Here is a 27,682-nt window from a genome sequence, read left to right on the forward strand (position 1 = left end):
GTTTGCATTTAGGAGAACATTAAAACGTGCCTTTAAACACGCAGCCTATTTCTGTCAATGGAATGTACGCTTTAATGCAATGTACATTCTGTCGCAGCTGAAGCTAGACAGTTTCAGAACAGCGCAGCCTCATTTGCCCTCACTGAGACCACCAAATAGTCCAAATTGATTGATTATGTGGCTCGATGATGCTGTTATGACAACTATGAGGTTCATAAATTTTCCCTGTGCACAAAAAGCCTCTAAATATTTAGAAGCAACTATATTTATGCATTTGGATTTCCACGCTGCCAGCTGATGGAAATATTGCTTTCTTAAGATAAAAGGGACCACAGAACCTTAGCAATTACACTGTTTTGACTGCTTTGGTAAAGAAGAAAGACTGATGTCACTGGTCATGAAAGGTGGAGGAAATAGAAGGGATTAGTAAATTTCATCAGTTCCACTGTTATGATTCTATGGTTCAGTTATGCCTTGGGTTCCACATTCTGGCTGTCTTCTGGCAAGAAAGGAAAGGATTACAAAGTTGGTAAAACATTTTAGCCCCCCTCCCCCCAACTTATTTCTTCAGAATTCATAAATCAGTTAATCAGTCAATGTTTATTATGGACAAAAGCTAGCATAAGATCAAAACATCTCTTAAAACCATCTAATACTCATAAAAGAAAAACTATTATGATAATTCCAAACATTTCCGCTTTCTAATTGCTATAATGCAAAATTTTGCTACTGCAGAAGTTACAGATTTCTGCATATCTTCTAAGACATGCAGAAATTGCAGTCTTTTGTTATTGCTATCTCTCTGGTTGACAAGTGATAGCCTGTGATTGTGGGGAACCACTCAGACGACCCATTGACTGTGAGTAGAGCTATGTGAACAGGCACAATATCCTGGAATCTTTTCCCAACCAGAGCAGGTGGAATGGAGTATCCCAGGATACCAAGCAGCCAACAAAAATTATGAACAGAGAAGGAACATTAATGGTTTTTACATCAGATACTAACCACTGCATTTCCATCTGACTGGATTTCAGTGCCTACATGAAACTGACTAGATCTACTGTAAATATCTGCTGTTGTACATGAAGTTAGTGACAAATTGTGTTTGGTTTGTGTGTTCAAGGAGTGTCAGTTGCCTGCTGTCTTGTCAAAAACAGCAGTCAAATCGCACATGGTTTTAAGCTGCATGTAACCCACTGTTGTAATCCACGTTACAGGTCCAGAAAGTCTTGGTTATAAAAACACTAGCAAGTCCCCATTATGATGGTACATTTCCAAATACAAAATCATCCTGCAAAACTATCCATAGCCATGCCAGCAGACTTATTACTTACCCCTACAAAAGGAATGAACTTCTGAGAAGATTCTTCATTGGGGCTAAAAAGATCAGAGCCTGTCATTATTAACTTCACAATTTAGAACAAATAATCTCTTAACATCTCTATCAAGCATGCAGTGGTAACTAAAAACACACAAGCATGGATTTCCGTATCCACCCTCAACATTCTCCTGTCACAAAACCATGCACAATACTCTTAGTCAGCCCACACTTCCACACATAAATGCACAACCCGAAAAAGGGCTCTTCTTTTAATCCTTGCATCTTAAGAGAAGAATATGATTTAATACTGCAACAATTTGCTGTCGAAGGCTTTCATGGCCAGAGTTCATTAGCTGTTGTAGATTTTCTGGGTTGTATGTGATCTTGGCATTGCAGAACCTGACATTTTGCCAGTAGCTGTGACTGGCATCCTCAGAGGTATAACACAGAAAGATGGAGTACTCCCTGTGTCAAGGTGAGAAGAAAAATGGTAGGCAGGTAATTTATATCTACTCAGGAAGGTGGGGTAGGGATGAGTCAATGACTCCTACAAGATAATGACTCAATCCTATCCCACCTTCCTGAGTAGATAGAAATTACCTGCCTACCATTTCTCTTCTCACCTTGACACAGAGAGTACTCCATCTTCTGTGTTATACCTCTGAGGATGCCAGTCACAGCTACTGGCGAAACGTCAGGTTCTGCAATGCCAAGACCATGGCCATACAACCCGGAAAATCTACAACAACTGCAACAATGATTTACAAATCACTTATGACAAAGGTGACGCATTATATACCTTTCTCGACTCACTGCACTTGACGTTTCCTGCCTGAATTCCCATTTGAAATTCTATGCTACCCCTCTGGAAATCCCAGAATCATATTTGCCTCATTGTGACCTTTTATCAGTCTTCACAAGGTTCTGAATACACCAAAATGTTCACCTCAAAGTAGACATCATTTAATAACAGGAAATGAACGAAAAGAGAGAGCAGACTTTTGGATGGAGACTGCTCAGGAAATAACAAAGAAAGGTGTGACAATGCAAACAAAAAGCCTCCAGCCCTGACAGCTGTGGAGCACACAACTTTACCAGAATACCAGAATGGGTGCTTTCACTCATGGCATTCAGGAAGGCATGGAAGATGGGGTTTTTGAGAAGGCACTTGGGAGGTTTAAGCTGTGCATCCTCATCTCATTAATGAACTGCTTCGGTGTTTTGTGTCCTCGTAACTTTTCGCTGCTTTTTTACCACCTTGAGTCTAAGAAGTAAGACAGTATACAAATATCTTAAACAAAAAAAAACCCAGTGGTGTTCTTGCAGTTCAGTGGGGCCAAGAAGGGCAGTGAAAGGAAACTCTTTGGTCTTCCCAACGCTGTCCTGGCCTAAAAGTCACAGATTGACAAACTGGTCATGAACTGTACAGGCCATGACCGTTGGACGCAAGATCCTTGTCGCCAGCCTATTTCTTTCTTCATACCAGTTGCCTCTCCAGAGCAGAGCTCTTTATCCCAGTGAAGCTAAGAGACAGAGAGCCGCTCAACAATATTTCAAGAACCGGCACTGCAGAGAAATGCTCTAACGGCTGTGGCTTTTGCATCTTCAAGATCTCAGGCAATCCGCCTGCAGATTTTCCTGTCATAAAACTTCTGTTACTTCCAGCGGAGTGCAGAAGACGCAGTCAATGAAACACAAGGAAGTCCACTACTTCACACTGGGCATAAGCAGCTATCACCTACCACCCCCAGATTTCCAGTGAACTCAAGTGAAATAACCTCAAGTACTATACCAGTCAATATCAGTCACTCTGAATCAGGGTCTTTGCAGCCCCTGTTGGCATGGAAACCACAGCATATTTGAAGTCCGGCCTTGAGACCCCCCCCCCCCCAACACACCTGTATAAAGGAGGACGCACCCGTGCAATCCCTGTCGGAAGAAGTACAGGGCAGGCAGGCAGCGGGGGCTGTGATAAAGAGGCATTATGGCACAGCTAGACAAGGTCTTCAGACCACTCTAGTCTACTAACGAAAGACCTCTTCTAAAAGCATGGCAAAGGCTACCTGCCCCTGCCCATCTTGATTACTGCGATCAAGTTTTGGAATAGAAGAAGACTCTTTTTTGCTTTTTTAAATTTTTCCTCTCCTGAGCTCTGCTGCTGTACTTAAGGCACATTTCTCTCAGAAATCAAATGCATAATTATAGGTTGGGGAGACTTGTCTTGGCAGCAGTATGTGCGAAAAGGATCTAGGGGTCTTAGTGGACCATACACTGAATATGAGTCAGCACCGTGATCTGGTTGCTAAAAAGGCAAATGCGATTTTGGGCTGTATCAACAGAAGTATAGTGTCTGGATCACGAGATGTGATGGTACCACTTTACTCTGCTCTGGTTAGACCTCACCTAGTGTATTGTGTTCAGTTTTGGGCACCACAATTTAAGAAGGACATAGACAAGCTGGAACGTGTCCAGAGGAGAGCAACAAAGATAGTGAGGGGTCTGGAGACCAAGTCCTATGAGGAAAGGTTGAAGGAGCTGGGTATGCTTAGTCTGGAGAGGAGACGACTGAGAAAGTGATATGATAACCATCTTCAAGTACTTGAAGGGCTGTCATATAGAGAATGGTACAGAATTGTTTTCTGTGCCCCAGAAGGTCGGACCAGAACCAATGGGTTAAAATTAAATCAGAATAGTTTTCAGCTAAACATCAGGAAGAACTTCGTGACAGTTAGAGTGGTTCCCCGGTGGAACAGGCTTCCTCGGGAAGTGGTGGACTCTCCTTTGGAGGTTTTCAAACAGAGGCTAGATGGCCATCTGACAGCAATGCTGATTCTGTGAACTTAGGCAGATCATGAGACGGAGGGCAGGAAGGGTTGCCTCAGTGCTTAGTTCTTGTGGCCCTTTCTTACACACCCAGGGAAATGCTGATTGCCACTTTGGGGTCAGGAAGCAATCCTGGAGGTGTTTTTGTCATCTACTGGGCGTGGAACAGCGGTCACTGCGGGTGTGGAGGGGAGGTATTTGTGAATGACCCGGGCGGTCAATGTTCCCTCTAAGCTGAGTTAGTGTGAGCTAGCTCACAGTTTTTTAGCCGCCGGCTCACACATTTTTGTCTTCGCTCAGGAAGGATGGCTCCAGCGCAAACTAACTTACGCAGCAGCCAAATTGTTTGCTCCCAACTTTAATGCCAGCAGCTCACAAAGTAGAACTTTTGCTCACAAGACTCCACAACTTAGAGGGAGCACTGCTGGAGGTCCATTCCAACTCTACGATTCTATGATTCTAAGCCTGCATATTAGATGTACATACACAGTTAAAGTACATGTTCTAACTGAGAGACTTTGTGGAATGAAGATGAGGACCCCTCGCGTATGGAATGAAAAACTTGTTGAAATGTGGATACAAAAAAACAACATTCAGACACATTCATTGCCTGATGGAGAATTCTGGGGGGGGGGGAAAAGCGGGGGGGGGGGGGGACGACTGGCAATCCGCTTTCATTTCTGTTTGTAGACCAAGAAAAACAAAGTGGTATTCAGTAAAAAGGTAAAGGTTCCCTTGCCCGAAAGCCAGTCGAGTCCGACTCTAGGGTTGCGGTGCTCATCTCCGTTTCAAAGCCGAAGAGCCAGCGCTGTCCGAAGACGTTTCCGTGGTCATGTGCCGGCATGACTAAACACCAAGGCGCACGGAACGCTGTTACCTTCCCACCGAAGTGGTACCTATTTATCTACTTGCAATTTCTTGCTTTCGAACTAGTTTGTTACTAATGTGCATTTCCAAAGCACCCTTATTTTTCTTTATTAAACAGATTTGTGCCTCCCCACAGTTCCACTAATTGGCCTCAGTAAACAAAAAAAGGCCTTTTCAACGACACAGCCTTGCAGGCCTTCTGAAAGATTAGAAGAGCCAAGGATGTCTGGACCACTTCTGGAAGCACATTCCACAGGACAGGAGTGGCAACAGAGTACACTCTCAGGTATGCAGCATTAAGTTGCACCATTTACACACAGAGAAGCTGCTGGGCTGAGCAAAACTACCGCACAAGTTTGGGGGCGCAGTTCTTCAGGCTTGTGTACCTCAAGGCTATGAAGCACTTTAAAGGCAAGCACTTTAAAGCCTTGAATTGAGCCTGGAAGCAAATACAGAGCCAGTGGAGCTGCTTTAATACCGGCATAACGTGAGCATAGTGACTGGTCCAAGTCAACAGTTGATATTTGATACCAACTGAAGCATCTTAGTTGTCATCAATAGCAGCTCCACATACAGCATGTTGGAGGGATCTAGGCTAGCGACTTCAGAGGCATGGATCAGTGTAGGTAGGTCAGCTGAGTATAAAAAGGAAGACAATCGTGGGAATAAAGTAAAGATGAAAGCTGATACTCCTCTAACAGCTGCTTCGAACTGCTTTTCTTTCTGCAAGACTAAATCCAGGAGCATCCTCAAACTCTTCACCAGACGGGCGAATGACAGTCAAACAGAGTGTAAAGAAGACAAGACAATCCCAAATACAATATCAGCTTTCCCAGCCACATCACCTCCTCCTTGTCTGGATTCAGTTTCACCGTGTACATCTTCATCCACCAGGCCAAAGCATTCAGTTATTGACCTGGACACCTCTTTTCTGGGGCTTAACCAGCTGTTATAGCTGGGTATCACCATCATTCCAACTATACAACTCTTCATCTAAAGATGACTTCATTCCAGCAACTCAGTGTAAGTATCATGGAGCAATGGTGTAAATATAATGGCGAAGACTGTGCCCTGGGGAACACAAAATGTTAAGTCCCATAGTGATGAATCGGACTCTCTCATATAAACTGTGTGCACACTGACCAAAAGAAAAAAAAGATCTTCAGAGGAAGATTATGCAATTCCCACCTTTCCAATAATCTTTGATAATCCACATTAGTAAACATTGCTGACAGATCCAAAGGAATTACCAGGGAGGCACTGCTTCAGTCCACTGGTAACTGAAGATCATCTAGTAAACTGTTTTGGGCAAGGCAGGCTACAGTTGCAGACAGAGGTAAGGAAGTCCTCTTCCTTCAATGCTGCTGCGTTCATACAACTTAGGACCTACGCTCATACTTTTATAGTGCTATAAGTGTTTCAAAAACACTGCACTTTACCATCACTAAGGAAAGAAGCTGTCAAACTGCTGCTAACTCATGGCCCCATTTCTGGTTATGGTATAATATCACAAGAACAGAACTGTCAAAAGGTTTGGCAAAACTCTGGAGCCAGAATTCATTTTCAAACAGCTAAGCAGAAGAAACAACTTGTGCTCTGACTTCTGCAACAGTCACCAGACACAGTTCACTTCAGGCGCCAGGAACTATGGGACACCTCAGGATGGGTAGCCATGTTAGTCTGTCTGTAGCAGTAGAAAAGAGCAAGAGTCCAGTAGCACTTTAAAGACGAACAAAATATGTGGCGGGGGATGGAGCTTTCATGAGGCACTGCTCACTTCTTCAGATACACCTAGCTTTGTACACCCTAAAGCCCAATATTTTACTGCAGAAACATGAGCTTTTGCAGACTAATATGTAATATGATTTATGGAAAGTATCTGAAGGACTATCTGCTCCCAGATGTATCTGCACATTCCCTGAGATTTATCTTCTGAGGCTTTTTTTCTGTGTGGCACCACCTTCAGGAGTTGGGCGAGTGGCTCCTCCCCCTGTGCAATACCCTCCCCAGGGATATTTGCTTGGCACCGACCTTATTAATCCAATCAATAATCAAAATAAAGTACCGTGGAATTTGTCTCAAGACCCCTTTTCTCTCCTCAAGCATCTGTTCTGCTCAGCATGCATCCCCAAACAGTCAGTCCTTTGCATAACATGCACCTCACACAGGCAGTGCATGCATCGCTCTTTGGCCATGAGCAGCAATCCAGAAGGAAGGAAAGGAAGCACCATGGAAATCAATTGGAAAAGAGCTCACATACAGTAGTGGGTGTTTGTCTCTTTTCAAATTTCTCAGACCAATAAAGCTTAAAAGACCATTAATGTTGGGGATGCAAGAACAATTTTGATCATCCCAAACATTTCACATGCTTAGATACTTTTCTGTTGTTTTACATTAGATCCATTCCAAACCCATTTGGCACTGCTGACATTGTCTGCACTTGTCCCTAAAAGAAGGTAGAAAAGCTTGTAGAGGGGTGGTCAAAAGAAAGGTTAAGGTGCTTATGAAAGAGCTAGCTACCTGGGGTACCTACAGTGGGAGCACTCCAAAGACCGCCAACATCCGTTGAAATGCCTTCTTTCTTTCCCTGAACTTGTATTAAAAATGAGTATATGATCTAAAGCTAATGTGTTGACCGTACATTTTCAATCCTTTCTAATTTGATTGTCTCAAATGCGAAGAGGATTTTTGCAAATGTCTATATGGTCACATTGATTTTTCATTGAAAAGTGTATTCTCGCTTCTTTTCACATTCTTTAAGAACATAAGAGAAGCCAATGCTGGATCAGGCCAATGGCCCATCCGGCCCAACACTCTGTCACACAGTGACAGGTTTTACACGAACCCCAAATCACAGCTGAAAAGACATGACTTATTAAAACTGTAGTGACTATGCTTCATAAGGCTCATAAAAATCGCCTCACGGTAGTAATATTAGTAGCAGTGATAACTATTGCTCCTTTATAGCATACACATAGTCACATTTAGGCCACAATCATAAGACGAACTTCTATAGGCCACAATATTCAGAGCTCAAAAGAAGCCCCTCCCCCAAACACACACAAATAGTGCTTTGCAATAATTTGAGATTGTGCATAGGGCTAAACTGACATATAACATATTCATAAAAACACAAGGAGAACCCATCTAGCTCAGGCCGAGAAACTGACTAGTTCAGCATTCAGTTTCATACGGAAACTTCCTGAACATCCACGAGCAGGGTCTGAAGGCAGCAACTCGCCCCAGTGGCCAGCCATTACTATTCAAAATTAAGTTTTTATTTTTTAACATATGGCCTCCATTTAGTTAGCAAGCTAGTAGCTGTTTACAGAGTTAATCCATCATGTTGGGTCTCCTTCTTTTCCTACTGCCTTCAACTTTTCCTAGCGTTATTGTCTTTTCCAGTGAGTCTTGTCTTCTCATAATGTGAACAAAGTACAATAACCTCAGTTTGGTCATTTTAGTTTCTAAGGGAACTCAGGCTGAATTGGACCTAAAATTGGACTTATTTGTTTGTCTTTTTAGCAGTCCATGGGATCCATAAAACTCTCCTACAACACCATGTTTGAATTAATTCTGTTCCTTGTCAGCTTTCTTCACTATGGCCCCGGTCACACGTAAGGTTTTGGACCGGTAGAAGGACGGTTCGGGGACGCAGCAAACGGGCGCGATCCCACCACAACATCTGGGAAGTGTTGTGCTTCCGTCCCCGAACCGGCCCTTCCGCGCAAAACAACGCACCTAAAAAGAACCACCTACCTAGGTGGTTCATCTCGAAGGGGCGCATCAATCCCGGCCGTGGGATCGCCGGCGAAAGGTCGCCGGCGCATCCCTGGCTCCTAGCTGAACTGCGCATGCTCCCACATGCGCAGTTCGGCAGCCTCCCCGTCCAGACTATGTTTTCGCCCCGGCATCTGATCGTGCCGGGGAGAAAAGGCGCCGCGGCTCAGGGGATCCATGGGATCCCGCCGCGGCGTCTCAACTTCGGTGTGGCTTTTAGAAGCCGCGCTTTGAGCGAGGTTTCCCCTGCCGTGTGGCAGGGGCCTATCTTAACTTTCACACCTTTTGCATCTCATCTATCTTTAGTATAACGCATGGGGTATCTGAGAATATGGCATCGGGGTAAGCACTCTCAGTATACAACAGTGCGCCCCCCCCTTTTTTTCTTCCTTTTTGCATCAAGTGGAGTCCTGACCAGTAAGGAGGGCCTGGTGCAATTTCCAAGGGGAGAACATCATTCCATTCCGTTAATGGGTAATTGTGCTGGTAATGATCCATCTGTCCACACATAAATCAGGCTCTTCTCACTGATTCTTTGCCTGCTATTTGCTTGAGGACACTAGCTCTGACTAAGATAGCCACACAGGTGCTTTTTGGATCTAAAGTAGAAGATGTCCTAATTCAGCAGCTGTGCATTCGGCACCAGACATATGACTTTCATCCATAGAGGCCTCACGAACATCTTTGTCTTCTGTCTTTTGATTCTGCTGCTTAACCTTCCTTTTCTTGGTCCAATACCAACTTATGGGTTATTTGACTGTAATATGTATTATTGTTACGTGTACTTCAATATTGTTTGACCTCTGAAGAAGGCCCCAATAGGGCGGAAATGCGTCAGGTCATGTGTACTGGCCCTTGTGTTTAGGCCACTTATACTTTTTAACGAGGCTTTAATTAGGCCCTTATTTATTTTTAACTGTGTTTCTAATAAATACATGTATTTTTGTATGTTACAAGTTTCAGCTAGGTTTTTTAATATTGGCCCTGTATTAGACTTCCTTCTTACCCTTGTGGTTTTTGATTCCAGTTTTTGGGTCAAGTTTGTTTTGTTCCCCTCCCTGTTTAAGAACATAAGAGAAGCCAATGCTGGATCAGGCCAATGGCCCATCCAGTCCAACACTCTGTCACACGGTGGCCAAAAATACCAGGTGCCATCAGGAGGTCCAGCAGTGGGGCCAGGACACTAGAAGCCCTCCCACTGTTGCCTTTCCCTCCCCCCCCCAAGCACCAAGAATACAAAGCATCACTTGCCCCAGCCTGTGAGTTCCTATCTATACCTTGTGACTAATAGCCACCGATGGACTTCTGCTCCATATGCTTATCTAATTCTCTCTTGAAGCCGCCCATGCTTGTAGCCGCCGCCACCTCCTGTGGCAGTGAATTCCATGTGTTAATCACTCTTTGGGTGAAGAAGGGCTTCCTTTTACCTGTTCTAACCTGACCGCTCAGCAATTTCATGGAGTGCCCACGAGTTCTTGTATTGTGTATTTCTTACGGCCATTTATCCCCCGCCTTTCTCCCCAGGGGGGAAACCAAAGCAGCTCATGTCATTCCTCCATTTACAAATGAAGGAAATAAGGAAAGAAGTTCTGTTTGAAGAGAAAGTCTGTATGAGTCACAAAATGTCTTTATGAAACATGAGCTCTTCCCCATTTGGACCATGGATTCTGGTGCCACAAGGAGCAAATCAGTGTGCAGTAGTCTGTTAAATGAGAAATAAAAGGTCAGCCCAGGAAAAAGATGGGATAAAAGGATGGGAAGGAAATCCAGAGAAACTATTACCTTATATTAAAATCAAAATGAAAGGTCTTTTTCCTTTTCCGCAAGCAACCAAAAGAAGAAAATGCGTTATTGTACTTACAATACAAAGTAGTACCACTTTCAAAGCTGGATTCTCGCATTATCCCAGCAGCACAGGAACTTGGAATTGAGCAAACTTTGACCAGACAATCTTTTTCTCAGCCTAACCTACCTCACAGGTTCGTTGTGACAACAAAACAGTGGCGAGGGGAATGATATAAGGCACTTTGGGTCCCTACTGCACCTCCATCACTGATCTGGAAACCTCAGAACACTCGGGAGGACCCCACCCTGCATCCTCTCTCCCTGCTGGTATTCGGCCATCTTCTCAGAGCTGGCACTGGCATGGTACCACTCTCATGCCTCTGAGTTTTCATGAGTGCCTAGCGTTCGGTTGGCGGGGGGGGGGGGGGGGAGGAAAATTCCCTTAGTCCAGGCAGTTTGGGCTTAAATGTAAACAAACTGAAACAACATTTTAATATGACAAAATTATCAGAAAGATGTGCTCTAGCACATATCCTTATTCTTTCTTTTTCTTGTCATTAGCTCCATTTGATAGCCCACCTTTCTCACTTGAACTCAAGGCGGATTACAAATGCGGCTAATGACTTATCAGTCAATCAGCAAGCAAATTATGATACAAACGTCTCAATCTATCATCAAAGATTCCGGGTAAAACAGAAGAATGCATTGGGGCTGGGCAGATTACGGGGATGAAAGACCATTCAGTCAATCAGCGAACTGAATACAAAATGAGATAAAACGAATTCCATCTAGCAGCAAAGATACTTCAGAACATGATGAAATGGAGGTGGGATGGAAAAAATGTTGTCTAAGGCAACAACAACAAAAAACAAGAAAAGTTCATTTCTTATAGAAGTCACCTTCTGAGCTGATCCATTATTCCAGGGGTCCCCAACACAGCACCTGTGGGCACTATGGTGCTCAATGGCACCTTTCCTGGTACCCCGCTAACTGTTCTTAGAACGTTGGAGGGACTAGGCAAGGTTTTTACCCAGCAGGTCTTCTGACTGGTCACTGGAATCTAATAGGCTGTGCGGACTTTTTAAAAAGTTGCTTTGGCAGCAGTTGCCACCACAGCACAAGTATCTTCACCACGTACCTGAAATTAAGTTTTGTGTATGTACAAAAGTATTTTTAAACAATATGTTAATTTCAAACATAGCTTCTGCTTTAAATTATTTACTATTAGATCTAAGTATGACTTCACTCCCTGACGTTTTGTGGTTGGCTCTGCCTCTTGTGGCAGCCATTTTGTAGTTGCAGCCACCACCTAGGGTGGCCAGGTTCCCTTGGCTTGCCGGCAGGGGGATTTGGGGGGCGTTCCAGGGGAGAGTGGGGACATCATGTGACGTCCCCACCGTGATGATGTCATGTGGAAGTGATGCCATCAAGTTGGGGACGTTGCACGGCAACACTCTCCATTTTGGGGTTTTTGACTTAAAATTATAGAGTTTTGCCCAAAAAGCAGAGTGTTCCCATGTGATGTTCCTGTTTGGAGGTGGGGCTTCCCCTGCTGGCTGGCAGCAGGAGAAGCCCGAAAAATCAGGGGAAGCCCCACCTGGACTGGGGGGTCTGGCAACTCTACAACCACCATCTGACAAATTTCCAAAGATGCCCAAAGACTCGAAAAAGTTGTGGAGCCCTTATTTTTACTGTAGCTATATATATTTAAAAACTCCTCACATTTCTCCTTAAGAAATTTCCCTCAGCCATTCTTTTTCACTCTCTTCTAATACAGCCCAGAGCCAGGGTAATATAGAGGTTAGAGTGCTGACTAAGATCTGGGAGACCCAGGTTTGTTTCCCAACTCTTCCCTGGAAGTTCTTTGGGTGACCTTGGACCAGACACATATTCTTAGCCTAACCCACCTCGCAGGAAGAGAAGAAGAAGAGATTGGATTTATACCCCACCTTCACTTGGAGTCTCAGAGCGGCTTACAAACTCCTTTCCCTTCCCCTCCCCACAACAGACACCCTGTGAGGTGGGTGGGGCTGAGAGAGCTCTGACACAAACTGCTCTTTTTCAAGGACAGCTGTGCCAGAGCTTGTGACTGACCCAAGGTCACATCAGCAGGTGCAAGTGGAAGAGTGGGGAATCAAACCTGGTTCTCCCAGATTAGAGTTCGCACACTTAACCACTACACCAAACTTGTGAAGATAAAATGGAGGAGAAAAGAACAATATTACTCCTTTGGTTCCCTAGTGGGGAGAAAGGCAGAATATAAATGCAGTAAATAAAATAGATAAAAATAAAATATATAAGCCCATAAAAGAAGCCCATTTGCTCATGATATCACTCTCACACTAGTGAATCCTATATCTGCATTACCAGAATTTTTTTGGCAATTAAAAGAATATGAAGAAATAGTAAGTGAAAATCAGCACAAAAAAATCTAAATTTTGTATAAATATGCCACAATTGCACCAAGAATACTCAAGATGTAGTTTATGCCAAGACTCTATTTTAATTATGCGGAACTCATGAAAGATTACCTAAATTTCAGCTGTGACAGAGTCTGTATATTAATGGAGGGGATCAACTTCTATAAATTCTGAAGTTTCAGGCTGGAATAAAAATAATCCCTCCAAGTCTAGTCTCCCATTTGTTCATTTTCAGGGTGATTAGTTTTTTATTGACATGGCAATAAAGGATGTTTTAGTGGAAACTCAATATCAGAAGAAGGCTGTGCCATAAGCTTCTTGGAAGAATGACTGAAAAGCCACCAGGTTTCTTTTCTCTAATAGTTATCATCATCATCACCATCATCATTATGATGATGATGATGATTTCTGAATCGCCCCATCCCTGAGTACACAGGATTCTGGGTGATTTACAGCAGGTTAAAACATACAAAATACAGATTACAATCAACAGTCAGTTTATCTTAATGGCACAATCTCCAGATGGCGTCTGTAATTTAACTTAAAAACCTACTCTGGAGTGTTCTTCCACTTCATGGGCAGGTCAGGGGTCATTTCGTAGAAAAAGAGCTAGGGGAACTCATTAGCATACCTCATTAGCATATGCCACACCCCCTGACATCAGAGGCCCGGCGCTGGACCTGCAAGGCCAGCGGGAGTGCGAGGAAGCCCTGCCAAGGCCCTCCCTGGCCCCAGGCAGGCAGGGGTGGGGAGAGGCGGGGAGGAAGCAACTTTCCCTCCCTCTTCTCCTGCCTCCTCCTGGCTGAATGAGGGCTGGAAGCGGGGCAGCCGGAAGTGGGGGGCGGGGCTTCATCATGTGCCCCACCCCCCTGCACCTCACCCGGAGGGAACTACGTTCCCCCGCATTCCCCCCCGAAATGACCTCTGGGGCAGGTTATGGAGGAGGCCAAAGTGGGCAGGGTAGGAGTAAAGAGAAGGCTGCCAGCTATGATCCATTTTTAAACCTGTGACAGGTTTATTTTTGAACTTCTGACTGCAGGGACCCCAAAGTCTGAGAAGACTCAGATTCTAATCTGCTCAGAGGTGCTCTGCTGACAGTCAGCAGATCTTTCCTTCTCACAATCTTTGTGTTAGGTCCTTGTTCACCTTAAAACACAAATATCACAATAAAGATAAGGCTACTTCCTTAGGTTTATTTGTTTTGCCACATTAAAATCCTATGCTATATGCACAATAATACCAATACCACTAATTCCTCCTCAACTTTCATACTATTCTTTAATAAAACTTCCTTAAACTCCTTTTCTCTAAATAATTAACTAAATCAAGATTCCCCAGAGTTTCAGACAATTTTCTTAAATTACATTTTGTTTTCTCATTTAATACTTCTTCTAAGTTTAGACTTTACCCAATACATCTTCTCGTTTCTTTAGCTTCTTGGTCCACTCTGTAATTATCTTTTTATAATAATTCACTTGAGTGGCAAATCTGTGTCTCTTTAAATTTAGAGATTTGTTGGTCATATTGTCCCAAGTTTTTTCTCAATTAGGATTCCCCCCCCCTATCTAATTTAATATCCATTTGAACTTTCGTTTCTGAAATCCTTTCTAATTTCTTATTTCATTCATTCTATTTTTCCTTAAGAAGTTTCTCCCAATCTAATAATTTATGAGTTAATCTGCTTTCAGAATCCTTAAATTCCTTGACTAACAACTTTAAAAATATTTACATTGATGATGTTGGTTAAACGCTTTCCTCCTCATTTTCTTGAGTGTTTGCTTTTCAGGGCACGTTTTTTAGAAAGAGGATGTCATTTTTTTCAATCACCCAAACAATCCATATATTCAAAAATTCATATTCCCACAACACCATTAATTGCACGATTAAAGAGTACAAGCAAGCAATCCCACAGCCAACTTCACTGTAATTCAAAAGCAAGGTAAAATAATTCAATCATTCATAACCCATTAGTTAAATCCTTCATATTACTCATCTTCATTTGAATAAAGTCCACAATCTAAGCTAACCAGGCAGCAGGCCAGTATTGTCTCCAACTGGCAAACCTGGATCTTGCATATTGTTTTCTTGGGATTGCTACAAACCTTGGAGCTTCTGGCCAAGGCTCCAAACAGTGGGCTAGAGGCCAGGTGGACAACTCTCCTGCACCTGCTCCCAGTTTGCTTATCCTTCTCACCTGCCTGCCTTGCTCTTAGTGCACAGGCCAGAGTCCCATCCCCAACACTCACTGGTAGCTCTGCCATGTCCTAGGGTACCCGGACTGTCCCTCATGCAGAGAGATTCCAACACTATGGGAGGGTCTGGCTAATGACCAAATGGACACCTCTCATCCAACTCCTTCCAGGTCTCTTCTACTTTTAACATTTTGCTGAACTATATTAACAAAACTGATGGGTGTGTCCAGTCATTTGCGTTTTCTGGGAAAAGGATATTGCTCATGTCAATTTTGTATTAGAATATTAATTGACTTTTGAGGATGCTGATGTACTTTTAAAGTATTTGCCTGTCTCTTGGAGGCTAACCGACGGTCAACGTGTCCTTACTTCATTTTACAATACTGTAATGATAAAAGCCCACCTCCAGTACATCAATGAATTGAGGATTTTAGAACTCTGTATCAATATTGGAAAGCCTGGCATACAGATGACAATTGCATACGGACTTATTTTTACATATTTGGAAATCGTTTATAGAAACTTGTGTAGATCTGCCATCACTGTTATATTTTTATCTCTACTTTACGTATATCTTTTTTAAAAACTTTGTTTAGCTGTAAATATTTTTTTAAGGAAACTGGTAGGTGGGGTTGCCCCCTGCAGGGGATCCTGTATGCTAATTAAATTAGCTCTACCTCCTCCGACCACATGGATTTTGCAGGACCCTTTACAAACACTACTAAGGACCATTCATGGTAAATCATAATGTTACTTCCTGCACCTATTAAGCATGCATGATGAGATAGCAGTATTTTATCTGGGAACAGATATTCCCATTTTGATACCTTATCTGAGAACAAAAAAGGCTGAAGCCCTGAGGCTTGCTAAACAACAAACTAACATAGTCCACCATCCATCATGTTGTTATTCTAGAGTCCTGGTGCAGTGATCACGTGTTACTGATATGCCTGCAAGTTCCTGCACGGTGTGTACGTGAGGGAGGTGGAGAACAAGGGTTCCCAGGTACACTTCTCCTGCCACAAGGCCGTGGGGTTGACTGACTTCTGGGATTCCAATGGCATTGCTTTCATCTCTTGGCATCTATGATATTTTCCTTGGCAAAGGAGCTACTGCCAAAGGAATCAAAATCCTGGCTGCAAGGACAAACCATTTCCCACCTGACAGTGAATGAGTGCATTAGGTATGCAGGTTAAGGTGCTGTGATATCTTTCAGACAGCATGGTTGTGCTCTCTGTCCCAGATGGCCGCAGGGATCAACGTTTGCACATGGGGGGGGGGATTTTTTTGCAAACAATACACTTTCTGTATATTAGCAGCAATGCTCCCTCTAAGCTATGGAGTTCTGTGAGCAAAAGTTCTACTTTGTGAGCTATTGGGCATTAAAGTTGTGAGCTGGTGATTTGGCTACTGCATAAGTTAGTTTGCTCTGGAGCCCTCCTTCCTGAGCTAAGACAAAAACGTGTGAGACGGAGGCTAAAAAACGGTGAGCTAGCTCACACTCACTCAGCTTAACAGTGTGAGGGCATCACTGGGGGTAACATTATCACTGAAAAGGCCTATTATCAATTCCTCAATAATAATTCAATTCTCGCTTCTAACTTTTGGAAAAATTTAGAGCATAGAATTGGCATCAAACAATAAAAGTTCATTCCTCCCCCCCCCCCCCCCCCTTAGTTAGATGATGGAGGAGGATTTTATGCTAAAAGAGTAAAATATTAAGAAGTACAACTGTATGGCTGCCTTATTTCTCAGTTTTCTGGACCTTTCCAACAGTCCATTGGATTCAACTTAACCAGTGGTTTAACCTCAAACAAACTGCAACAAAAAACCATTCTTGTTCTGAAACGCTCAGGAAGATGCTGTATCACATACAAAAAAAAATCCAAAATGACACACACACACCCCCGCACGCATGAACTCTTTTTAGAGTGCCTTTCCTGCTTTGTCAGTTAGCTCCATATAGAACTCACGTCTCTTGACATAACTGAGAGAATGAACTAGTAACCCTCGGGGGGAAAACACTTCTTAGCCTATAAATCACTATATACTTTGAATTTACATATAATTCATGATGTACTGTAATCAAAATGATCACAACATTTTAAAAAGTCTTCATTTAAGTATTGATATTCTCCAAGGAATGAAGATTAGTAAAGTTTTAGAGTATATTTTAACACACTTTTAAATATAAAGACTAATCCTAACTGTAACTTTTTCAAGGAAAAGGAAAATCAAGGAATCTGATACCTGTACACATTTTATTTTGGCAGACTCTTATATAATTTCCCACCCCTTTGTGTTTAGAACATTGTGTTTATAGAATGAACTGAAACTACTACAGCTATTTAACAGTGCACAAAAACATTTAAGAATTATTTATAACTTTTAGTCTGCTTTCTCCCATGACAAACTTAATGCAGAAAATAATGATAATGAAATTAAAAAGGAACAGTACTTAAATGCAGCTTTAAAGGGGGGGAAATAACATTTTTAAAAATTATTCAGGTCACAGTACAGCTTGCATCATACATAAATCCGAAGCTCAAGTTGTGCTCTTTCATATAGTTTGTTTCATGCTTCTATCTGAATTATTTCAAAAGACACTGGAGATAACTGGGCTGCATACAGAATGAAGTGAAAAAGCGAAAAGAGGCACCCAAAGGAGAGGCAGGAAAGATTTTTCAGAGGAAGACTTCTGGAATATGACAGAACGCATGATCCTGAACAGTTTGTTGCAGCAAATGCTTTTGTTGCAGTGAGCTGGGAAGTGCTTCATGGGACCTCAGTGGCATTGGAAGCTACGGCATTGGCTGCAAGGCAGCATAAGGGACCACTTCTGGTAGCCTTGTTCTGTCATATCTGGACTGCTGCACAAATTTTAGCTCTGGTTTGAATTGACCACAGGGACCACTTCAGAGCCACAACTTCTTTTATTAAACTTCTTAATCCTTATTATCACTTCGCCATGAGCAGGACTACTCTGAACAGAGACTATGATGGATCAATTTATCACATTCGTATCCTATCACGAATAGTGAAAATAGTGTCCGAATGACACGGCTTTCTTCTCGGAAGACATTTCAGAACTGAAAGGAGGCTGCCCATCTGCCAGATTTCTCCGGTCACTTAAAAAAATTATTTCAAAGTTACGTACCTTTTCTGCTTATATGTCAGCATGGCCTCTGCAATAGGTAACTGGTGTGCACAGTTTGCTCCTGATATATATTGGGTTATTCTGGAGACAATATCTGGCGATTCCTGGACTGCAAGAACAAACAAACACAAACAACATGATCATCTATTGTGTATTCTTGGTAAGAATGATAACATTGCAATCCTAAGGAAGGTCACTCCAAACAAAGCGCTTGTGTGCATAGTTCTTGCCAATACAGAATGTGGGTGTTCCTTGTTTCCTTTCTTATCTTAACGATGCTGTCGAGCACCTTGTTTTCATAAGGAATCTTTACTCACATCGTTTCGTGTTATGAATCATTGCAAATTGGACTTGCACTTTCCTATGTAATATGAATATTGAAATTGTGACCTTATTGTTCTTTATTGGACTTTATACGATTAGAATTTTCTAATATAATTTGTGAATTGTTTTTGTTATTGTCCACGGTATTTCTGTCTTGGTTTTGATCTTTTCCTGTGGTTCTGTCTGGTTGTATAATGCTAGAAACCTTGGTTCAAAGATGGAATATTCTAAAAGAAGGTATAACTGTAGTGGATATATCCCCTGGCGACGCCGAGGAAGGTGGGACGGGGGGGGGGGGGCTGGAAGGATTGGGGAGGCCTCCCCGTGCCTTCCTCGGCCTGTCCAAGGGCCGGCTTGCCTGGGCTCCCCGCAGCCGCAGGGCACCTGGACAAGTTAAGGGAAGGCACTTTAAACTGCCTTCCCTTCTCTTCAAGGGGGGTTTGCCCGGGGAAGCCAAGGGAAGGCATGGGGTGTGGCCTAATATAGTAATGAGCTGCACTGTCGAGGGTGTGGCCTAATATGCTAATGAGTTTCTGCTACTGGGTCTGCTCTGTTATGCTAATAAGTGCCTGCTGGGCTTTTTCTACAAAAAAAGCCCTGATCCTGAGTATATATGGGGCCAATCAGTGGGATTTGGTCATCCCTGGAAATAAACTACAGGAAGTATAGGGAAGGCCATGTTGGGGATGGTGTTGCTTTCTACCTGAAAAAGCTGAAGAAACAAAAAAGAGGAACAAACTCCCCCACAGAATTGGTGTGAGTAGAAGTTATCAGGCCTGAAAAATAACTCCATGCTTGGAGTTCTGAGAGTGATTTAAGGGTGGAGGAAGAGTCAGAGAAGATACCAAATGAGACAATGCTGTAATAATGTAGGACTTCAGTTACGGCTTTATCGCTAATTGTTAAAAAGCACGGTCACTTAGCACCTCTAGAAATGTCCTCTCTGTCACAATTTGAGCAGACGTTTGCCCAGTCAAATCACGACAGAATTTCCAGACATACTATGACCTAGAACATTAAGCAATGAAGCCAACTAGAAGTGAGGTCGGTGGCCCTCAAATTCAACCTCAGCGAAACCCAGTATTTGGTACAGGTAGGAAGAGATGCCAAACCAGTAGGAAAGACCAACAAGAGGGATATCAATGTCAACATACATGTGAGTAGTCTGACTCCTTGGAAGTCAAACACACCCATGTTTAATTGCAAAAGGGGCAACTTGTCAAAAATGAGGCAATTTTCACCTTTTAGCTGCTCACTAAGAGAAGCCCAGTACAAAATCCTTTTCAGGCGGTACCATAAGTCCAGCAAGGTTAAATAACATTGGTAGCAATATCCTGGCAAATCCTCTGTGGCTAGGACTGCCAGCTCTCCCAGAGGACCCCCCCCTCCTTGGCATCCCTCTCCCTCCACCACTGCTCAGTGAGCAAGCAGGGAAGGAACGGCTGTGGACGGTGATAAGCTGACATTGCTTCAGGTGTGTAACCAATGTTCCCTCTAAGCTGTGGAGTCTTGTGAGCAAAAATTCTACTTTGTGAACTGCTGGCATTAAAGTTGTGAGCAAGCAACTTGGCTGCTGCATAAATTAGTTTGCTCTGGAGCCCTCCTTCCTGAGCTAAGACAGAAACGTGTGAGCCAGAGGCTAAAAAAATGTGAGCTAGCTCACACTAACTCAGCTTAGAGGGAACACTGTCTGCAGCCTAATTTTACCACCATGGGTGGATGTGTCTGAAAGTGTATCAGTACTGGTTATCCAAGAAATTACAGGGGTTAGGTGGTTGGGTGTATGGAGAGTGCACTGATCCCTGCAATTTCCCTAAATGTGGGAAACTCGGCTGCCTAATTTGTGCCACAAATTATGGGGTACAGTCTCCTGCATTTGGGGGAATGGCAGGGGTCAGCACACCCTCCATACATTTTCAATAGTCATATATTGACTATTAGCTGTGCCAGCTGAATGGGACCCTCTGGTTGTCAAATGCCTCTGATGGTGAGATGCTGGGGGCAAGACAGCAGGTGAGGGGCTAGGGCATCAATCCGTCAGTTCAGGAAATGCCAGGTCTAGCCTGTGCATGCAGCAGATAAAACCGCCACGCATTTTATCAGCAAGTGGGCACTAGGCTGACAGTGAAATATTACTAATCTTCCAGGTCCCAGAGGCAAAAGAGGCAGATACCAACAATGGCTGCCAACTTCTACTAAACAGGAAGACAGCAACTGAAAAGAGAAAACTCAACAGAAGTAAACATATATATGACAAGCAAACGATATTAGCAGTAAGATATGGAAATATCTCCCTACCTCATACTGCTTCTGAACGTATTCGTTTTAAGCAGATTACTAAAATACAGAAAAAGCTAGACTAACTTTGAACAGCTGCAAAAAATCTATCACAGATGCATAACATTCCGCAGCTAAAAGAGTGATCAGTCTGCTATTATCTTCTACTAAAAGAGGTAATGTCTCCATATGATCTATATTTTGGAGCAAAGGAAGAATTAAAAGACTTCTAGGCTCAGAAGATGTGGAAATACAAGGAAGAATCAAGAGAACTCTGACCTCCATAAACAGCAGGAAGTATCAGGAAGCAAAGCAATACTTTTTCCAGGTTACCAAGTTCAAGTAGTTCATCATGCAACATCCTCACACTCAAATATCTGGACACACTCACCAGTGCTTTGAGCTTCAAGCCTGTTAAACAAGTCTCTCCAGGACAGATCTTGGAAGAAGTTGTTGTACCGGTAATCAACTGAGCCCAGATACTGCGCTACTGGGTGAGACCCTATAAAGACGACAATGACAGAACAGTATAATGTTTATCAAAATGCATAAGTAATACAGGGACTAATGTAATTGTTAAAGGAAACAGGGATGCACACGGAATGGCCGGAAGTCCTTGCCGCTTAGAAAGAAAATTCCCATTAACTGCCCTTCAGTGTAAAGATGTGCTAAGAACCAGGACTATTTTTGGGCAGGAACGCACAGGAACGGAGTTCCGGCTGGCTCCCGAGTTGGCCACGCCCAGCAGGAACTCATTAGCATAATAGGCCACACCCAACAGCAGAAACGCATTAGGATTGGCTACATTAGGGGTATGTGGCCTAGCATGCAAAGGAGTTCCTGCTACAAAAAAAAGCTCTGGGTTTTGACAACAAACAAGGTAAATAGAATAAGAAGCAAAAGGTTGGTGTGGCTGGATGACCACACTTCTGGTAACATGTGGGTGCGGCCTAATATGCTAATGAGTGGTGCTGTCAGGGGTGTTGCACAATATGCTAATGAGTTTCTGCTATTGGGTGTGGCTTATTATGCTAATGAGTTCCTGCTGGGCTTTTTCTACAAAAAAAGCCCTGCTAAGAACTGTGAACTAAAATTTTTCTCCCCCCCCCCACCCCCACAGTTCAACTCTTCTCAACGGCAAGCAACTTTCTGCTTAAAATCACATTAACCGTCCACCAACAGTATTTCGAATCAAAGTGTTGGACAAGCCACATTTAGTTAACGATCCAGAAAATGGACTACGCTATAGAAAATGGATGAGTGCACAATCCTATTAGATCAGACAAGAAGTTGGACCCGTGATACTTGGGGGGGGGGGGTATTCCCCGCAGCTCCCGGGTGGCTCACGTGCTGAAGCAGCAGGAGCTTCGCACAGAGGAGGACGCGGCAGCGGCTGCAGGTGAGCCCAGCAGGGAGTCCATTGGGCTCACCTGGATTCCCCACCCAACGACGACAGCAACGGCTGCGGCTGAGTCTAGCCACTGACCCCTCCAAGGTTTCTCCCCTGCGGCCGCAAGCAGCAAAGGTGGCGAGCCCTGTGCGGCTCTTCTCCCTCCCCCCGCTACCGCCACTTCTGCCAGAAGCAATGACGGCAAGCCCTGCGTGGCTCCTAGCCACTGGGCCGACCAGGTTCCCCCCCCCTCCAGCAATGGCCACGGCTCCCAGCCACCAGCTGCCAAGGCTTCTCTTCCTGCGCCGCCACTGCCAGCAGCCACAGTTCCTATTGGTAAGTACTTTCTCTGCGCATGTGCAGGGAAGGCTCTTTTACTTTTGGGTGGATTTAAATATCCCCCGATTACTTTTTTCAACTTTTCAGATTTTTCTCCACATCTGGGGATTGCCCCAAATGTGCAGGAAAATCTCTTTGCCCCCTAGGCGCCCCCGATGTGCACATTTAGATATCCACATGCAGGGGGCGCCTTGGCTATTAGATATATAGATTTTGTCATCAAATAGGAGTCCTCCCCCCTTTGAACTTCTCACTGGATCAGACTGCATTCTATGGGATTCTGTTGAGCAGGTCAAAGGAATTCATGCTTTAAAAAGAAAAAATCGCACACACAATGTCTGTGGAGGCCATGGCCATAGGGCAGCAAAATGTCCTTAAAGTATTCTTAGCCTACAGTTCTGGTGCAGGGGCATGGTACCTTCATATCGACAAAGGCCCCAAGACTACCTGCCCACAGCCTTCTCCGAGTCTTCCGCTGGGGCCTTTTGCCCCTCTTTACCTGGCCACACCTAGTTCCTATTTCCCTGTTCCTACTCAAGAACAAGGAGCTGCGGTGGCTCAAGTGGTTAAGATGCTGAACTGCAGGCTGTGGAAGGTCAGTAGTTCAAGACCCGGGTGCCGCATGATGGAGTGAGCTCCCATCTCTAGTTCCAGCTCCTGCCAACCTAGCAGTTCGAAAGCAAGAAATTGCAAGTAGATCAATAGGTACCACTTCGGTGGGAAGGGTACAGCGTTCCGTGCACCTCGGCGTTTAGTCATGCCAGCCACATGACCACGGAAACGTCTTTGGACAGCGCTGGCTCTTCGGCTTGGAAACAGAGATGAGCACCGCAACCCTAGAGTCGGACTCGACTGGCTTTCGAGCAAGGGAAACCTTTACCTTTTACTCAAGAACAGGACTTTCAAAGAGGCTTTTACGTGAGAGGAATCCTATTTCCCCTGTGCCTACTCCTGTGCAAGCCCTTTCCTCTCAAGGAGGTCTTGACACAAGAAGGGTCCTTTCCTCCACAGGGAGCTGCTACTGGTGGGCCTTCCTTCTGTTCCTCCCTTGCTGTTGCCACCCCCTTAGCTCTCCTCCCAGCTCTACCACTGGGCTGCTGCCCTCCTTAGGGCCATGCCCCCACTCCACCCCTTCTCCCTCAGAGGTAGGGAGCTCTGGGCTGTGACAAGAACGTTTTTTTTAAAAAAATAAAATTTTATTGTATTTAAATAAGAAATAAGACAAAGAATATAATTTCAGTAGGTTACAAAAGGGAATAAAAGGGTAGATTTTAAAACATCAACATAGCATCTTACTCATCGACTAACACAACCTCTGTTTGGTGCCAGTTTGGTGTAGTGGTTAAGTGCGTGGACTCTAATCTGGGAGAACCGGGTTTGATTCCCCACTCCTCCACTTGCACCTGCTGGATGACCTTGGGCAAGCCGTAGTTCTGATAAGAGCTGTTCTTGAAAAAGAGCACTTTCTGTCAAGAGCTCTCTCAGCCCCACCTACCTCACAGGGTGTCTGTTGTGGGGAGGGGAAGGGGAAGGAGTTTGTAAACCGCTCTGAGACACCTTTGGGTAATGAAGGGCGGGGTACAAATCCAATCTCCTCCTCTTCTTCTTCTGTGCACTGGAATTTTCTCACGTAAGCTTGAGCATCTAGGCTTATACTTAGCAGCATGTATTAGGTACCATATTACTAAAAAACACCTTTGACTTTCACATTACTAGGGATTAAGTTTAGCCATATGTCAGGAGATTAAATTTAACTACATTGGCACGCGACGAGAACGTTAACTACTGTCAAAAATATTTATATTCAAGGAAAAGAATAATGTTGAAAATGTTGTATGTTTACAGTATGGGTGTTTTTATCAGTGTTCCTGTCGAAAATATTTATATTCAAGCAAAACAAAATGTTGAAAATGTTGTATCTTTACAGTTTTTATCAGTGTTCCTCAGAAGTCCTCAAAGATTTTCATTTGGATTGTGTGGAATGCTTTGTGAGGCAAAGTTTGTCTTACTCAAAAAGAGAAAATATTTCATGGAGGTTAGGGTCACGCTCCAGACTTTCCATTAAAAACTGAAAGTCCTTGGAAAATAATGTGAAAGACTTCCCCCTGAATGTTTCTATTTCCCTCCTGGGCCTTCTCTACATGTGGTTAAGGACATTTAAAATAATCCTTCTCTGTGGTTCTCTACGGGCAGAAGAAGGCAATGGTAAATCTCTTACCTCAAAACCCCTATGATGACAAATAAGTGGGTTCTAGATCAAAAAGTCCCTAGCAATTAAAATGATAAAACTGAGACTACCATACTCTGGTCATATTATGAGAAGACAAAAGTCACTGGAAAAGACAATAATGCTACGAGAAGTTAAAGGCAGCAGGAAAACAAGAGGACCCCACATGAGATGGATGGACTCAATAAAGGAAGCCACAAAGGCCCTAGGTTTGCAAGCCCTGAGCAAGGCTGTTAATGATGTTTTGGAGGACATTAATTCATAGGGTCATCAGAAGTCAGAAGTGACTTCATGGCACTTAACACACACACACACGAAATGTCATTTAAGGGTGGGGGGATGGCAGCCTGCTAATGGTAATATCCAGGGCTATTTTGGGGCAGGAACGCACAGGAACGGAGTTCCGGCTGGCTCCCGAGTTGGCCACACCCAGCAGGAACGTATTAGCATAACAGGCCACACCCAACAGCAGAAACTCATTAGGATTGGCTACATTAGGGGTGTGTGGCCTAACATGCAAAGGAGTTCCTGCTACAAAAAAAAAGCCCTGGGTAAGGTAAACAGAATAAGAAGCAAAAGGTTACTTCTGGTATTAGGGTGTTGCCTAATATGCTAATGAGCTGTGCTGTCAGGGTGTGGCCTAATATGCTAATGAGTTCCTGCTGGGCTTTGTCTACAAAAAAAGCCCTGGTAATATCTAAATAAGCTCTTGGGACTCCTCAGACCTACCAGGCACCGCAAGAAACAGTCGGCACTTGGGAGTGACACAAAGAGGAACTGTTTTTATACAAAGGCGGCTATTGCAATGGAACAATGTCACTGTTTCTTGGCCCTTCAGCACCCACCAGTTTTCTCTGCAGGTTGGCAGCAATATTACAGCTTGGCCTTCTATTTGGATAAGACGGAATGGTGTATGTCAGCAGAAACCAGGTTAATAGACAGTAGTTGTAGTATGGGATTGAAGGCTGGGGACAACTGGGCACTGCATCCAATAACACTTTAAAAATTAGTGATGATGAAACTTGCAGAATGGTGCCCTCTGGCATTGTTAACAAGAAAATAAAGAGCCGCACCAGTCACAGGAGATAAAAAAATAAGGCCAAGCCCTATGGTGCAGAATCAGATGGAAATATATTTTATTAGTTAAATTTCCAGAAATTCCCCATGCATTTTGTCAACAGGCTTTGTCAGGGGAATCTGTTCGTCTTGTAGTCATTCTTCAAAAAGAGTACCATTGGCCTTGGCATTTTTTTAAATCTCCTGTGGTCTCTGGCACTGAAAATAAACAGCAGCATATTGACTGTAAGAATTAAAGGTTGCACAATTTGTGCAAGTTGGGAAATAATACAGAAATCAACCCTTGTAAACATCTCAAACACGACTGTAAAGATGCCACCGTTGTGGTGGAGGTTACATACTCTGATATTGGTATAACATTATAGTATTTAGAGTTACATGAAAAGGAAATATTTTCAAGCTAAATTGTGATCCTGAAGGGACTGCCAATGTTCTTAGTAACTTTTTATAGCTAAATTTTGACCAACTGGTACATTAAAAACAGGTTGCTTACCAGTAACTGGTGATCTTCGAGTGGTCATCTGTGCATTCACACCAATGGGTCTAGTGCGCCTGCGCTGGATCAAATCGGTGCTGTAGCAAGCTCTCTACAAGGATTTTCGCGCCCATCCCCTCAGGCAAGCGCAGGGCCCACTGCGCATGCCCAAGGGGGCGGGCGCGGACATCCCACCAGTTCCTTCAAATTACCGCCGCATATCATCATCCAACCAGAAAGCCAGAAGCTGACAGCAGCGGGGAAGGAGGGTGGGTGGTGTGAATGCACAGATGACCACTCGAAGATCACCAGTTACTGGTAAGCAACCTGTTTATCTTCTTCGTGGTCTCTGTGCTTCACACCAATGGGAGATTAGCGAGCAAAAGCCTACCTGGTGGCGGGTGCTGGCAGGACAACTATTGCGTGGCTGAAGACAAAACCTGACGTCCCAGCGATGGAGTCATGCTTCTCCTGACGTCAATGGCATAATGCTTGATAAAGGTATTCGGCGTTGCCCAAGTAGCCGCCGAACAGATGTCTTGCAGCGAAACTCCCTTAAGAAAAGCAGTCGAGGTCGCAATGGCTCTGGTGGAATGAGCCCTAATACGACCTGGAAGCGGTTGGTTAGCAAGCTGGTAGCACAACTGAATCAATCCAACTATCCACCTAGATAAGCGTTGAGCTGTAATAGGGGTGCCTTGTCGGGAGGCAGCGTATGAAACGAAGAGATGTGGATCTCGTCTGGTCAACTGCGTCCTCTGAAGGTAAAATAAGATAGCCCTCCTAACATCCAGATTGTGGAGGAGCCGATCCTCAGCAGACACAGGGTTTGGAAAAAAATTTGGTAGGAAGACTTCAGCATGTAAGTGGAATTCCGACACGACCTTAGGGAGGAAAGCGACGTCCGGCACTAACCGTATCCCGTCCGGAAGTACCGAAAGATAGGGTGGATCATGCCTAAAGGCTAGGAGTTCTCCCACCCTACGTGCCGAAGTAATAGCTGTTAAAAAGGCTGTCTTCCAGGCTAAAAATCTGAGCTCACAGGTGGCGAGAGGCTCAAAGGGCCTCCTTGTCAACTGGCGTAAGACAAGGGGAAGGTCCCATGGAATAACAGGGGATTTAACAGGAGGGTGCAACCTTAACAACCCTTTCAAAAAACGTTTGGTAACAGGATGCGTAAATAACGTGCACCCATCAATCTGAACATGAAATGCCGATAGTGCGGCTA

General features: G+C 43.9%; 1 protein-coding gene across 1 annotated transcript in view; it reads right to left on the bottom strand.

Annotated features, from left to right (window-relative positions):
* PACS2 (phosphofurin acidic cluster sorting protein 2) overlaps nucleotides 1-27,682 on the bottom strand; it is a 110,931-nt gene that overhangs the window by 18,072 nt on the left and 65,177 nt on the right. Inside the window, exons 14-15 of the mRNA XM_015414377.1 lie at nucleotides 21,338-21,448; nucleotides 18,346-18,454 (exon numbers count right to left, since the gene is read on the bottom strand). Of these exons, the coding sequence (XP_015269863.1) occupies nucleotides 18,346-18,454; nucleotides 21,338-21,448 (220 nt within the window). The remainder of the gene's footprint in view (nucleotides 1-18,345; nucleotides 18,455-21,337; nucleotides 21,449-27,682) is intronic.

The sequence above is a fragment of the Gekko japonicus genome, unplaced genomic scaffold (assembly GCF_001447785.1).
Source record: "Gekko japonicus isolate JY-2015 unplaced genomic scaffold, Gekko_japonicus_V1.1 scaffold1406, whole genome shotgun sequence".
Lineage (NCBI taxonomy): Eukaryota > Metazoa > Chordata > Lepidosauria > Squamata > Gekkonidae > Gekko > Gekko japonicus.